Source organism: Lethenteron reissneri, unplaced genomic scaffold, assembly GCF_015708825.2.
Source record: "Lethenteron reissneri isolate LAM-NWPU_2019-01 unplaced genomic scaffold, ASM1570882v1 scaffold_186, whole genome shotgun sequence".
NCBI classification, from domain to species: Eukaryota; Metazoa; Chordata; class Hyperoartia; order Petromyzontiformes; family Petromyzontidae; genus Lethenteron; species Lethenteron reissneri.
The window spans coordinates 32,117-47,500 of record NW_026891619.1 but is presented as its reverse complement, the minus strand read 5'-3'; the positions used below and the strand labels follow the sequence as shown (position 1 = coordinate 47,500).

General features: G+C 57.7%; 1 protein-coding gene across 1 annotated transcript in view; it reads right to left on the bottom strand.

Annotated features, from left to right (window-relative positions):
- Nucleotides 1-14,957, bottom strand: part of LOC133339399 (arginine/serine-rich protein PNISR-like) — a 27,569-nt gene extending 12,612 nt beyond the window's left edge. Inside the window, exons 1-8 of the mRNA XM_061547544.1 lie at nt 14,916-14,957; nt 9,117-9,207; nt 8,277-8,591; nt 6,472-6,908; nt 5,528-5,696; nt 4,543-4,817; nt 2,206-2,370; nt 127-226 (exon numbers count right to left, since the gene is read on the bottom strand). Of these exons, the coding sequence (XP_061403528.1) occupies nt 127-226; nt 2,206-2,370; nt 4,543-4,817; nt 5,528-5,696; nt 6,472-6,908; nt 8,277-8,591; nt 9,117-9,207; nt 14,916-14,942 (1,579 nt within the window). The 5' untranslated portion in view covers nt 14,943-14,957. The remainder of the gene's footprint in view (nt 1-126; nt 227-2,205; nt 2,371-4,542; nt 4,818-5,527; nt 5,697-6,471; nt 6,909-8,276; nt 8,592-9,116; nt 9,208-14,915) is intronic.
- Between the last annotated feature and the right edge of the window lie 427 nt (nt 14,958-15,384).

Sequence of the window (15,384 nt, the reverse complement as noted above, 5' to 3'; positions counted from 1 at the left end):
AGTGACACACCCCCGCCCCCCGCTGGTACACTACCACGTGACGTGTACACACACACACAGAGACACACACACACAGTGACACACACACACACAGAGACACACCCCCGCCCCCCGCTGGTACACTACCACGTGACGCTCGGTAGTGCGCCTGCCTCGCCACGGCGGCCATCTCGTCACTCGTCACCTCCAGCAGCAGCTCCGTCAGCAGCGTCTTCATCATCGACACCTGGGGGGGTGGGACACGGGGGGTGGGACACGGGGGGGGGGGACACGGGGGGTGGGACACGGGGGGTGGGACACGGGGGGGGGGGACACGGGGGGTGGGACACGGGGGGGGGGGGACACGGGGGGTGGGACACGGGGGGTGGGACACGGGGGGGGGGGGACACGGGGGGTGGGGGACACGGGGGGTGGGACACGGGGGGGGGGCACGGGGGGTGGGACACGGGGGGGGGGGACACGGGGGGTGGGACACGGGGGGTGGGACACGGGGGGTGGGGGACACGGGGGGTGGGACACGGGGGGGGGGCACGGGGGGTGGGACACGGGGGATGGGACACGGGGAGGGGGGTGGGGAGTGGGACACGGGAGTGGAGGCAACTTCAGTTGAGATGTGTAATAACAGGACCGTGCGGAGTGGGCTGGTAGGAACGAACAACCAAAGAATATAAACATAATGTATTATTGTTACACTTGTTTAGCCAGGAAAGCCTCACTGAGTCTAAAGGTTTTTGTAGGGTCCTTGCAAGTGTTTGCAGTAGGGGGCGATGTTGCTACACCTAATCGGACGATACGAAGGGAGAGTTTGAGGCCTAGTTGTAGGCTTTAGGCCTAGCTGTAGGCGTTAGGCCGCTGCGAGTTAATTTTTAATGTAAATGTTTTAATTAAAAGCTATCTCAGGGAATTATAAGGGAATGTTACACTTGTTTAGCCAGGAAAGCGTCACTGAGTCTAAAGGTTTTTGTAGGGTCCTGCCAAGTGTTTACAGTAGGGGGCGATGTTGCTACACGGAAGGACGGACGGACGATATAATCTATTGTAGGCTGGTCCACTTCGTTCCTACCAGTAAAAGATGTGTAATACACGCAGCTTGGTCTCCGTCTCTCTGTTATTCTCACACTCCGCCCTTCCCGTCAGTGGCACCCCCCCCCCCTCCACACCGCTGGCTGACTGACGTGGCTGACGGCGCCGGAGACGTCTCCCGACCCAACGTGGTGCCACTCCGAGACTACGCCGACCGACCGACTAAGAGCCTCTTACGGATCCCCCCGATATCGCCCTCGCCACGTGGAGTCACCCCGACTCCACCTTTCACCAGAGGTCGCAACCGGGTACCCGATACCCGGCTACCCTACCTGATGCCCGTACCCTACCCGATACCCGTACCCTACCCGATACCCGTACCCTACCCGATACCCGTACCCTACCCGATACCCGTACCCGATACCCGTACCCTACCCGATACCCGTACCCTACACGATACCCGATACCCCTACCCTACCCGATGCCCGTACCCTACCCGATGCCCGTACCCTACCCGATACCCGTACCCGATACCCGTACCCTACCAGATACCCGTACCCTACCCGATACCCGTACCCTACCAGATACCCGTACCCTACCAGATACCCGTACCCTACACGATACCCGTACCCTACTAGATACCCGTACCCTACCAGATACCCGTACCCTACCCGATACCCGTACCCTACCCGATACCCTACCCGATACCCGTACCCTACCCGATACCCGTACCCTACCCGATACCCGTACCAGATACCCGTACCCTACCCGATACCCGTACCCTACCCGATACCCGTACCCTACCCGATACCCGTACCCTACCCGATACCCGTACCCTACCCGATACCCGTACCCTACCCGATACCCGTACCCTACCCGGCCAGGTACGGGTAGCCGTTTGTGACCTCTGCCTTCCACCACCACGCCCTTGCCAAACCTTCCACTTAGCGCCGCCCCCAGGCTCCGCCCCCCCATAGGCTCCGCCCCCCCCAGGCTCCGCCCCTGATCTTCCAGGCATCCGATTGGACGGGAGGTGGGCGGCGGACCTTCCCATACGCCCACATTACGGGGCCCCGCCCCCAATACTCCGGGCCGTCTGATTGGCCCAGAGCTGAGCGGCGAAACCGCCCCCCACTCTACACCCCCCCCCCACTTCACGACCCCCCCACTCTCGACCCTCACCACCAACAGCTTCCTCTCCTCCTCCGTAAGCTCCGCCTCCGCCTCGCGCTCTGATTGGTCGGTGGGCGGCGAGTGGGCGGGGCTCGCGCTGTGGCTCCGCCCCCCGGGGCCACTGGCCCCGCCCCCAGGGTCCTCGGGCTCCCCGGGGTCATCTTCGTCACTCTCCTGACAAAGACAAAGGTCCCCGTGTAGGCTCAACAGGCTGTAGGGGCAAGTGCTGTTAGTAGTAGCTGCCTACACAGATAAAGGTCCCCCGTGTAGCCTCAGCAGGCTGTAGGGGCAAGTGCTGTTAGTAGCGTCGCTCTCCTGACAAAGACAAAGGTCCCCCGTGTAGACTCAACAGGCTGTAGGGCAAGTGCTGTTAGCGAGCACCGATGAAGGTTGCCGGCACTGTGGCACACGAGGGGGTGGGTGGCCAGCACCACGCCCGGCCGCCTTTGTCTCCCCAGTGCTAGCGATGTTCACTACAATACACCGCTACACCAGGTACTCTCTCACTTGAGTCGGTTCAGATAATCGCCACTGATGTTGGCCGTGAGTGGGAATCAAACCCGGGTCTCAGTGAGTCTCCACACAAGTCTGCATCTCTATGTCAGACCGTGAGTCTTTGTGCGAGTCTGTGGTTCTCTGTGCGAGTCTGTGGGTCTCTGTGCGAGTCTGTGGGTCTCTGTGAGTCTGTGGGTCTCTGTGAGTCTGTGGGTCTCTGTGAGTCTGTGGGTCTCTGTGAGTCTGTGGGTCTCTGTGAGTCTGTGGGTCTCTGTGCGAGTCAGTGGGTCTCTGTGCGGGTCTGTGGGACTCTGTGCGAGTCTGTGGGTCTCTGTGCGGGTCTGTGGGTCTCTGTGAGGGTCTGTGGGTCTCTGTGCGAGTCTGTGGGTCCCTGTGCGAGTCTGTGGGTCTCTGTGGGTTTCTGAGTCTGTGGGTCTCTGTGCGAGTCTGTGGGTCTCTGTGCGAGTCTGCGGATCAGCAACCCGCGACTACCACCGTTCCTTGCAGCGCCTCACGGCTCTACGAACCTCCGAGCGAAGGCTGCGGTAAAAGCCTCCTCATTCTCTGACGTGGGATGCTGTAGACGGTGAGAGTGGGCCTGTCGCTTTTTCTCAGCCAGCCTGAACACCTCCTATGTCAGCCAGGGTTTCTGGGGAGGTCTGGACCGTGTACCCAAAGCAGCCATTGCAGCTGCATGAGCCACAGTCCTAAACCTCGCCCATTTACCCTCGACATCAGAAGGAGTGGGGGACGATGCCAACCCCAGCTGCAAACGATGATTAAATTCTCGCTTGCAACTTTCATCAGCTACCTGAGACCAGGCCACTGTGGGTTTGAAAGGGGTCCTGGGTGTACACCCACCACCGGAGTGGAAGAATGGCAGGCGCATCTTACAGATGACTTGTCGATTGTTAGTGGGCAGATCAGCTCCAAGGTAGGTCCTGGTGTCAAGGACATGGGCTCGCATCCGCTGGTCCGTCACTACGTAGTCCATCAGATGTTCTTGCTTGGACCCGGTATGCATCCATGATGTTGTGTGGATGCGCCGATGCCGGAATAGCGTGTTGGTAATTACAAGCCCATGGGCTGCACAAAAATCTAGCAGCCCCCTACCGTTGTTATTGAGCTGATCTGGCCCATGCCTTCCAATCACTCCAGACCAGGTGCCAGCATCATGACCAACTCGGGCATTGAAGTCACCCAACAAGATGACTCTGTCCCGAGTGGCCACTTTAGCCAGCACCTGTGACAGGAGGTCATAGAAGGCATCTGACTCATCGGCTTTGCCTGCATCCCTCCACGGATGTTCGTCTTCGGTGGGGGCATAAGTAACCACGACCACCACTCCTCACCTCCGGTTGATGGGAAGGCGAGCCCAAAGTAGCCTGGGGCTTACAGCTTCCCACACCTCACCGCCACGCTCCCACAGGACTGTCCACCCCTCATGGTGACAGGAGCCAGAGCCGGTCCACCGGACCTCCTGAATTCCACAGAGATCCAGGCGGTACCGGTCCAGCTCCCGACAGAGGAGTGGCAGCCTCTCCTCCGCAGTGAGCGTTCGAACATTCCACGTGGCCACCCGTAGTGGCTTTTTGTTGTTTGTGGAGGAGCCCCGAGGGTGAAGATTCAATCTCCTGGCTCCGCCAATTGGGGTTTGGGCCAGGAGACGTCATAGTCGCCTGTTCCCCCGGGGCCTCCGGCACAAACACACCACACCACGCACACCACACCACACACACACCACACACACCACGCACACCGACCACACACACCACGCACACACCACACACACCACGCACACACACACCACACCCCACACACACCACGCACACCACCAATAGCCACACTCACAAATTTGCTTTTCCTGAGCGTGGGCCTCAGCAGGGTCGACCCCCCAGGAGACAACTCCACCTCCTCGTCCTCCTCGTCTCTCTCCTCCTCCTCCTCGTCCCCCTCCCCGCCGCTGCTGTTCCCCAACCTCCTCCTCCTCTTCCTCTGCTGCTGCCTCCGCTGCTGCTGCTGCTGCTGCTGCTCCTGCTCCCGGTCCAGCTGCCGCTGGCGCTCGCGGTCCATCTTCTCGAGCCCCTCGCGGATCCACGCCGGCAGGGCGCGGCGCTTTGCCGTGTCTGGGGCGGGCGGAGTGGGCGGGGGGCGTCAGTCGTCGTGGTGGCGGTGGTGGCGGTGACGGTGGTGGTGATGGTGGTGGCGGTAATGGTGGCGGTGGTGGCGGTGATGGTGGTGATGGTGGTGGCGGTGATGGCGGTGGTGGTGGCGGCGGCGGCGGTGGTGGTGGCGGCGATGGTGGTGGTCGGTGGTGATGGTGGAGGTGGTGGTGGTGATGGTGGTGGCGGTGGTGGTGATGGTGGTGATGGTGGCGGTGGTGGTGATGGTGGTGATGGTGGTGGTGGCGGTGGTGATGATGGTGGCGATTGTGGTGATGGTGGTGGGTGGTGGTGATGATGGTGGTGGCAGTGGTAATGATGGCGGTGGTGGTGATGGCGGCGGTGGCGGTGATGATGGTGATGATGGTGGTGATGATGGTAGATGTGAAGGTGGTGGTGGCGGTAATGATGGTGGTGGTGGTTGGTGGTGGTGAAGATGGTGGTGATGATGTGCATTGTGATAGTAGAGGTAGTGGTGGTACTGAGAGGGGTGAGTTTGTGAGCTAGCGTGTGGGTGAGTGAGTGGATGAGTGAGTGGGTGAGCGTGCGGGTGAGCGTGCGGGTGAGTGTGCGAGCGAATCAGTGGGTGAGCGAGTGGGTGAGCGAGTGGGTGAGTGAGTGGGTGAGCATGCGAGTGAGTGGGTGAGCATGCGGGCGAGCGTGCGGGCGAGCACCGAGTGGCGTGGGCTCGTGGTGGTGGTGGTGAGGAAGCGACGACGGTGGTGGTGGTGGTGGCGAGCGTTGTGGTGAGCGGTGGTCTCGGTGACCCTTCCCCCGCAGGGGAGGGGCCCACGCCTCGTAGGGGCCCGGGAACGCAGCCGGAGGAGACGCAAAGCCGTGCTGCTGGGGACACACGCACAGAGAGAGACACACGCAGAGAGAGATACACACACACAGAGAGAGATACATACACAGAGACACACACAGAGACACGGAGACACACACAGAGACACGGAGACACACACACGCAGATAAGATACACAGACACACACAGAGACACACACAGAGACACACAGAGAGACACACACACAGAGAGACACACACAGATACAACAACCGCCATTCGCCACTAAGTGGCGGCGATGTGTGCATGTTGAGGCCACGTGAAGTGTCCAAGGCCCGCTAACAGGAGGTCACGGGGCAGACCCAGGTGCCATGGGTCGACTGACTGAGATGACTGACCGATGCACCACCTGTGCCCCCTACAGTGCCAACTCGCTGTGTTTTAGCCGCCCGGCGCTCCGCTCGTTGTTGTGAGCGTCGCTCCTCCGCCCTCCGTTGTTGTTGGGAGGGCGACTGCCTCCAACTGCCCAGTAGCGTCCTTCACGAGCCTCCTCCACTGAGGCCGATCTTGACACCGCTGGTACCAGTCATCGGCAAGTCCACTCAGCTTCACGTCCTCCTGTACCACATCACTCCATCTCTTCTCTAGCCCGTGCCGCGCCCGTTTAGCCCCCTCGATTCGGCCGAACAAAAGCTGTTTAGGCATGCGGTGGCTGGGCATGCGGGCTACATGACCCAGCCAATGCAGCTTTGCCTGCCAGAGGAGCTCACACACACACGTGCACACACACAAACGCAAAACCCTCACCTGCTTAGCCACCTGGGCTGACCCTTACCTGGTAGTCGAACTGTGTTGCTGGTGGCAAGAAGGCAACTCCGGGGGCAGGGAAATGCCCCGGGTACTGCGCTGCGTTGTGCTGCTGCTGCTGCTCCTGATGATGGTGGTGGTGGTGGTGTGACGGCGGCATCGGCGGGTGGTGAGGGTGCTGGTGGTGAGGGTGCTGGTGAGGGTGGTGAGGGGGGTGGTGAGGGTGGTGCTGCTGCTGATGGTGGGGCGGTGGTTCGTCTGCGGAGATGGAGTTGTCCTGGCGAGCGTGGTGAGGCGGCTGCTGCTGCTGCTGCTGGTGAGGGTGGTGAGGGGGGTGGTGAGGGTGGTGAGGGTGGAGGTGGTGAGGGTGCTGGTGGTGCCGTGGTGGTGGTGGCGGCGGTGCCGGAGGGGTTGGCGGAGGAGGCAGGGGATGGTGAGGCCACTGCTGAGGCGGAACGGGCCAACCTGGCGGGCGTTGACAACAACAACAAGCACGGGCACAACGTTCACACGACGTTCGCACGACGTTCATACGACGTTCGCACGCACGTACAACACACACATGTTCACACGTACAGAAATACAGAGAGACTCACAGAGACTCACAGAGACACATAGAGACTCACAGAAACTCACAGAGACTCACAGAGACCCACAGAGACACACAGAGACCCACAGAGACTCACAAAGACCCACAGGGACACACAGAGACTCACAGAGACTCAGAGACACACAGAAACTCAGAGACTCACAGAGACTCACAGAGACCCACAGAGACTCAGAGACACACAGAGACTCACAGAGACTCAGAGACTAACAGAGACCCACAGAGACTCAGAGACACACAGAGACCCACAGAGACTCACAGGGACCTACAGACACCTAAATAGACCCATATAGACCAACATACACCCATAGAGATCCACGCGCACAGAGACCCACACTACAACTAAACTTTGTTCACATCACCAGATGTAAGGACTCCACTAGGCTGCTGTGTAGATATTGTATCAGAAGCGAGCTGGGACATCACTAGTGACAGCAGCTCAGTCACGTGACTGATATCATCATCACACGGCCTCCTGTACACCAGGCGAGGTAGTTAACATCTCAGCATCGAACCCACGACCTCCTGTACACCAGGCGAGGTAGTTAACATCTCAACATCGAACCCACGACCTCCTGTACACCAGGCGAGGTAGTTAACATCTCAGCATCGAACCCACGACCTCCTGTACACCAGGCGAGGTAGTTAACATCTCAACATCGAACCCACGACCTCCTGTACACCAGGCGAGGTAGTCAACATATCAGCATCGAACCCACGGCCTCCTGTACACCAGGCGAGGTAGTTAACATCTCAGCATCGAACCCACGACCTCCTGTACACCAGGCGAGGTAGTTAACATCTCAACATCGAACCCACGACCTCCTGTACACCAGGCGAGGTAGTCAACATATCAGCATCGAACCCACGGCCTCCTGTACACCAGGCGAGGTAGTTAACATCTCAGCATCGAACCCACGACCTCCTGTACACCAGGCGAGGTAGTCAACATATCAGCATCGAACCCACGACCTCCTGTACACCAGACGAGGTAGTCAACATCTCAACATCGAACCCACGACCTCCTGTACACCAGGCGAGGTAGTTAACATCTCAACATCGAACCCACGACCTCCTGTACACCAGGCGAGGTAGTTAACATCTCATAGCCAGCGTTAGATCCAACTCCAGACGCTGACCCCTCACCCCCCCCGTGCCCCCCCCCAACCCCCCACACCCCTCCCCCCACACCCCCCCGTGCCCCCCCCCACACCCCCCCCCCCCACCTGGCTGCCAGGCTCCGTACGCCTTGTCGTACTCCGCCAGGTTCTCCTCGGGGTCTCCGTCGGGGCCGTTGAACGGACGCTGGCGGTGAGCGGTGGGCAGCTGCTGCTGCTGCAGCTGCTGCTGCTGTTGGGGGGGGGGCGGCGGGGGGGGTTGAGGGGGTGGGGGGGGTTGAGGGGGTGGGGGGACGCCCCCCGCCGTGGGCGGTGCCGGGGGACGGGCGGTGCCGCCGAGATTCGCGCCGGTGCTGGTGTCGCCCTCCGTCTGCTTGTGGGCGATCCAAGCCTGGGCCAGCGCCGCCCAGTCCACCTCGCCGCCTATGCACACGCGGGTGGTGGGTGGTGGGTGGGTGGTGGTGGGTGGGTGGGTTAGTGGGTGGTGGGTTAGTGGGTGGGTGGGTGGTGGTGGTGGGTGGGTGGGTGGTGGGTGGGTTAGTGGGTGGGTTATTAGGTGTCTGTATGTGTGTCTGTGTGTGTGTGTGTGTCTGTGTGTGTGTGTCTGTGTGTGTGTCTGTGTGTGTCTGTGTGTGTGTGTGTCTGTGTGTGTGTGTCTGTGTGTGTGTGTCTGTGTGTGTGTGTCTGTGTGTGTGTGTGTTTGTGTGTGTCTGTGTGTGTGTGTCTGTATGTGTGTGTGTGTGTCTGTGTGTGTGTCTGTGTGTGTGTCTGTGTGTGTGTGTGTCTGTGTGTGTGTGTCTATGTGTGTCTATGTGTGTGTGTGTGACTGTGTGTGTGTCTGTGTGTGTGTGTGTGTGTCTGTGTGTGTGTGTCTGTGTGTGTGTGTGTCTGTGTGTGTGTGTCTGTGTGTGTGTGTCTGTGTCTGTGTGTGTCTGTGTGTGGACCCACCCTCATCGCTGGCGCTGTACGACTGGATCCACTGCTGCTGGGAGCTGGGCCACTGGCCCCAGTTGGAGTCGCCCTGCCACATGGCGGCAGTCTGCCACACACAGACACAGACAAAGTCTCCCGTGTAGCCTTAACAGGCTGTTGGGGCAAGTGCCGTTAGCGAGTAGCAGCGCCTATGGAGGCTACCGGCGCTGTGGCACGCACAGAGGGGGTGGGTGGCCAGCACCACAAACCACACCAGGTACTCGTTTGAGGCTGAGTCGACCTAGGGGAGGCCCAGGACCGGTTCAGATAATGAATCATTGCTGGTGTTGGCCTTGAGCAGGAATGGAACTCGGTGTCGCCGGGTTTGTAGTGCGGTGTAGCGCTAACCGCTACTACACAACCACTCCCCAGACACACACAGACACACACACACACAGACACACACACACACACACAGACACACACACACACACAGACACAACAACAACAACCGCCATTCGCCACTAAGTGGCGGTGACGTCACCACGACGCTTGTGCCAGGCCAAGTGCACCTTGAGGCCACGTGAAGTGTCGAACGCCCGCTGGCAGTAGGTCACGGGGCAGACCCAGGTGCCACAGGTCGACTGACTGAGATGACCGAGATGACTGGCTGATGCACCACCTGTGCCCCCTACTGTACCAACTTGCTGTGCTTTAGCCACCCGGCGCTCCGCTCGTTGTTGTGAGCGTCGCTCCTCCGCCCTCCGTTGTTGTTGGAGGGCGACTGCCTCCAACTGCCCAGTAGCGTCCTTCACGAGCCTCCTCCACAGAGGCCGATCTTGACACCGCTGGTACCGGTCATCGGCAAGTCCACTCAGCTCCACAACCTCTTGTACCACATCAGCTCCATCTCTTCTCCAGCCCGTGCCGCGCCCGTTTAGCCCCCTCGATGCGGCCAAATTAAAGCTGTTTAGGCATGCGGTGGCTGGGCATGCGGGCTACATGACCCAGCCAGCGTAGCCTTGCCCGCCGGAGGAGCTCACCGATGGGACTTTGTCCAGATCTTTCAAGGATTTGTGAGCTCCTCACACAATCCAGCCTGCAGGTTAAACCCAGGATGGATCGTAGGCAGGCCAGCCTAAATATTTCTACCGGCAAAGATGTTCCATTAGGAGGGTCCCCGTTTCACAAGCATTGAGAAGGGAGGGCATGACTTTGGCCGAGATGACCTGAAGCTTCGTGCGGAGTGACAGACCAGGTAGCTTCCACACAGCGTTACGCAGCCGATGAAAAGATAATGCCGCTCGACTGATTTGGATATACACTGCCCAGGTATGCGAAACTCTCCATTCTCTCCACAACTGCTCCATCACCAATTGGGAGTTGTGGGGGTGGAGTGTCTGATGGTACAAAATACCCAGGCAGGTGCTTAGTTTTGCTGATGGTAAGGCCCCACACACCTCTTAGTGGCAAGTTCCAGGTTCAGCAACAGCACCTCCAACTCCTCCTCTGAGTGAGCAGCAATCACCAGATCATCGACCACACCCGGGTATCCATTAGTCTCCCATTGTTATCTGTACCAGATGGAAATTCCTCCGGTACATCCATGGAAAGCTTCTCAAACTACGTGGTCACAGATGATGTTAAATAACGTGGGAGCCAGAGGACATCCCTGTCGCACCCCAAGGTGAACAGGGAATGGCTCCGACTCCCGGCCACGTAGTTTTACCCGGGCCCGCTCACCATCATGAAGGTCCTCGATGATCGTGAGCAGAGGGTCAGGGACTCCGAACATACGAAGAACAACCCAGAGCCCAGGCCTACTGAGGATATCATAGGCCTTGACCAGTCAATAAAGCAGAGATGTAGGTTTTGCTCAAATTCTCTATCTCTGCTGTGGCTCCACAGACACACACAGATACACAGACACACCATGCAGATACACAAAGACATAGATCCCCCATATAGCCTTAACCAACTCTAGGGGCAAGTGCTGTTAGCGAGCACCTATGAAGGCCGGAACGGTACACGAGGAGGTGGGTGGCTAGCACCACGCCCGACCGCCTTTGTCTCCCCAGTGGCGATGTTTACACACCGTACCAGGTTCTCATTTGAGGCTGAGTCGACCTAGGCGAGGCCCATGACCGGTACAGATAATTGTCACCGGTGTTGGCCGTGAGCGGATATCGAACCTGGGTCGCCGGGTTCGTAGCACAGCGTAGCGCTAACTACTACACCACCACTCCCTACTATACGGAGATACACACACACGTAGATTGATACACACACACAGATACACAGATATCGACACACAGACGTAGATACACACAGACATCGATTGTAGTCAATGTTTCTGGGTCAGATCGCGTTATTATAAATGTGTCACTACCCTCCACCACCCGCCACGGCCAATCAGCAAACAATGTGTCGCGTTGACAAAACGCCACATTTATAACAACGCGATCTAACCCAAAGACCTTTATTATGAATAATACTGGTCGCGAAAGTCTACGTGTCGAACACACACACAGACACACAACAACCGAGTGTCGGTGACGTCACCACGACACTTGTGCCAGGCTATGTGCACAGATACACACACAGATACAGATACAGACACATACACACACACACAGATACAGACACACACACACACAGATACACACACACAGACACACAGATGCACACACACAGATACACATACACACACACACAGATACACATACACACACACAGATACACATACACACACACACAGATACACATACACACACACAGATACACACACATAGATACACATACACACACATACACACACACAGATACACACACAGATACACACACATACAGATACACATACACACACATACACACACACACACAGATACAGACACACACAGATAGACACATACACAGATATACACACACACATACACAGATACACACATACACAGATACACACATACACAGATATACGCAGATACAGACATACACAGATACAGACATACACAGACACACACATACACACGTACACAGATAAAGATGCCCCGTGTAGTCTTACCAGTGTTGGGGCAAGTGCTGTTAATAGCAAGTATCAGCACCTATCAAGGGCACCACCACGCCCGGCCGCCTTTGTCTCCCCAGTGGCGATGCTCACTACACACCGCTACACCAGGTACTCATTTGCGGCTGAGTCGACCTAGGGGAGGCGCAGGACCGGTTCAGACAATCGTCACTGGTGGCGTTGGCTGTGAGCGGGAATCAAACTTAGTTCGTGGGTCTCTGTAGGAGTCTGTGGGTCTCTGTAGGAGTCTGTGGGTCTCTGTAGGAGTCTGTGGGTCTCTGTAGGAGTCTGTGGGTCTCTGTAGGAGTCTGTGGGTCTCTGTAGGAGTCTGTGGGTCTCTGTGCGAGTCTGTGGGTCTCTGTGCGAGTCTGTGGGTCTCTGTATATGAGTCTGTGGGTCACTGTATATGAGTCTGTGGGTCTCTGTGTGAGTCTGTGGGTCTCTGTGTGAGTCTGTGGGTCTCTGTGTGAGTCTGTGGGTCTTTGTAGGAGTCTGTGGGTCTCTGTAGGATTCTGTGGGTCTCTGTAGGAGTCTGTGGGTCTCTGTATACGAGTCCGTGGGTCTCTGTGTAGGAGTCTGTGGGTCTCTGTATATGAGTCTGTGAGTCTCTGTATATGAGTCTGTGAGTCTCTGTATATGAGTCTGTGGGTCTCTGTATAGGAGTCTGTGGGTCTCTGTAGGAGTCTGTGGGTATCTGTAGGATTCTGTGGGTCTCTGTATATGAGTCTGTGGGTCTCTGTATATGAGTCTGTGGGTCTCTGTAGGAGTCTGTGGGTATCTGTAGGATTCTGTGGGTCTCTGTATATGAGTCTGTGGGTCTCTGTAGGAGTCTGTGGGTATCTGTAGGATTCTGTGGGTCTCTGTATATGAGTCTGTGGGTCTCTGTATATGAGTCTGTGGGTCTCTGTAGGAGTCTGTGGGTCTCTGTATATGAGTCTGTGGGTCTCTGTAGGAGTCTGTGGGTCTCTGTATATGAGTCTGTGGGTCTCTGTAGGAGTCTGTGGGTCTCTGTAGGAGTCTGTGGGTCTCTGTCTCAGTCTGTGGGTCTCTGTAGGATTCTGTGGGTCTCTGTATACGAGTCTGTGGGTCTCTGTAGGAGTCTGTGGGTCTCTGTCTCAGTCTGTGGGTCTCTGTAGGATTCTGTGGGTCTCTGTATACGAGTATGTGGGTCTCTGTAGGAGTGTGTGGGTCTCTGTAGGAGTGTGTGGGTCTCTGTAGGAGTCTGTGGGTCTCTGTATACGAGTCTGTGAGTCTCTGTAGGAGTCTGTGGGTCTCTGTAGGAGTCTGTGGGTCTCTGTAGGAGTCTGTGGGTCTCTGTAGGAGTCTGTGGGTCTCTGTGCGAGTTGCTGTGTGAGTCTGTGGGTCTCTGTAGGAGTCTGTGGGTCTCTGTAGGAGTCTGTGGGTCTCTGTAGGATTCTGTGGGTCTCTGTATGAGTCTGTGGGTCTCTGTGTGAGTTGCTGTGTGAGTCTGTGGGTCTCTGTAGGAGTCTGTGGGTCTCTGTAGGAGTCTGTGGGTCTCTGTAGGATTCTGTGGGTCTCTGTCTCAGTCTGTGGGTCTCTGTAGGATTCTGTGGGTCTCTGTATACGAGTCTGTGGGTCTCTGTAGGAGTCTGTGGGTCTCTGTGCGAGTTGCTGTGTGAGTCTGTGGGTCTCTGTAGGAGTCTGTGGGTCTCTGTAGGAGTCTGTGGGTCTCTGTAGGAGTCTGTGGGTCTCTGTAGGATTCTGTGGGTCTCTGTATGAGTCTGTGGGTCTCTGTGTGCGAGTCTGTGGGTCTCTATGTGTGAGTCTGTGGGTCTCTGTGCGAGTTGCTGTGCGAGTCTGTGGGTCTCTGTGCGAGTTGCTGTGCGAGTCTGTGGGTCTCTGTGCGAGTTGCTGTGTGAGTCTGTGGGTCTCTGTAGGAGTCTGTGGGTCTCTGTAGGAGTCTGTGGGTCTCTGTAGGATTCTGTGGGTCTCTGTATGAGTCTGTGGGTCTCTGTATGAGTCTGTGGGTCTCTGTGTGCGAGTCTGTGGGTCTCTATGTGTGAGTCTGTGGGTCTCTGTGCGAGTTGCTGTGCGAGTCTGTGGGTCTCTGTGCGAGTTGCTGTGTGAGTCTGTGGGTCTCTGTAGGAGTCTGTGGGTCTCTGTAGGAGTCTGTGGGTCTCTGTAGGATTCTGTGGGTCTCTGTATGAGTCTGTGGGTCTCTGTATGAGTCTGTGGGTCTCTGTGTGCGAGTCTGTGGGTCTCTATGTGTGAGTCTGTGGGTCTCTGTGCGAGTTGCTGTGCGAGTCTGTGGGTCTCTGTGCGAGTTGCTGTGCGAGTCTGTGGGTCTCTGTAGGAGTCTGTGGGTCTCTATGAGCCTGTTCCCGCACTCACAATTTAGGCAGCTGTTCACACACACACACCAACACACATCGACACACACCAACACACACACACCAACACACACCGACACACACACCGACACACACACACACAGACACACCAACACATACACACAGACACACACACAATGTCCGACGCTTTGCCAGCTGGCCCCAAACCGACTTTCTTGTCGTCGAAGCGACTTCGCGACGACGACGACGAACAGGCCGCGGCCTACGGAGCCTGGGCCCCGCAGGCTTGACTAGGCCGCGTCCGTCTAGCGGCCCGCTCGGCTCGGCTAAGCACGCGCGTGCAATCGCCCAATCGACTCACGGTCTCGCGTGTTCACTCCACCGTCAATACATCGTGGAGGTAAAACAATTAGAGAGATGTGTGGTGTCGGGGGAGAGGAAATATGAAAAAACTGGTACCGGGCGGAGCCACACCTCCCCTTGCATGCGGCCCGCCGCCACTTAGCGGCGGGAATGGAGGGTTCGGAAATCGTAACGTTAATAAGAGCGGCGGGTCACGTGGGCCCCGGGAGTGGGAGGGAGAGGGGGGGGGGTTGAGCCACGCGTCCCACCCATTGGTTGACGGTCGTGGAGGGGCGGGGTGCGGGGGGGGTGTGAGAAGGGGAGGGGGGGGCGTTCAGCCGCGCTTTCTCATTGGTCCACGGTCTTGAGTGGGCGGGGCGGAGTGAGGGAGGCGGGTTAGTGGGAGGAGTTACGATGGAGAGAGGGGCGGAGTGGGGGTTGAAACCGCGCTTCTCTATTGGTCCAGGGTCGTGAGTGGGCGGGGTTAAGCGAGAGAAGGCGGGTTAGTGGGAGGAGTTACGATGGAGAGAGGGGCGGAGTGGGGGTTGAAACCGCGCTTCTCTATTGGTCCAGGGTCGTGAGTGGG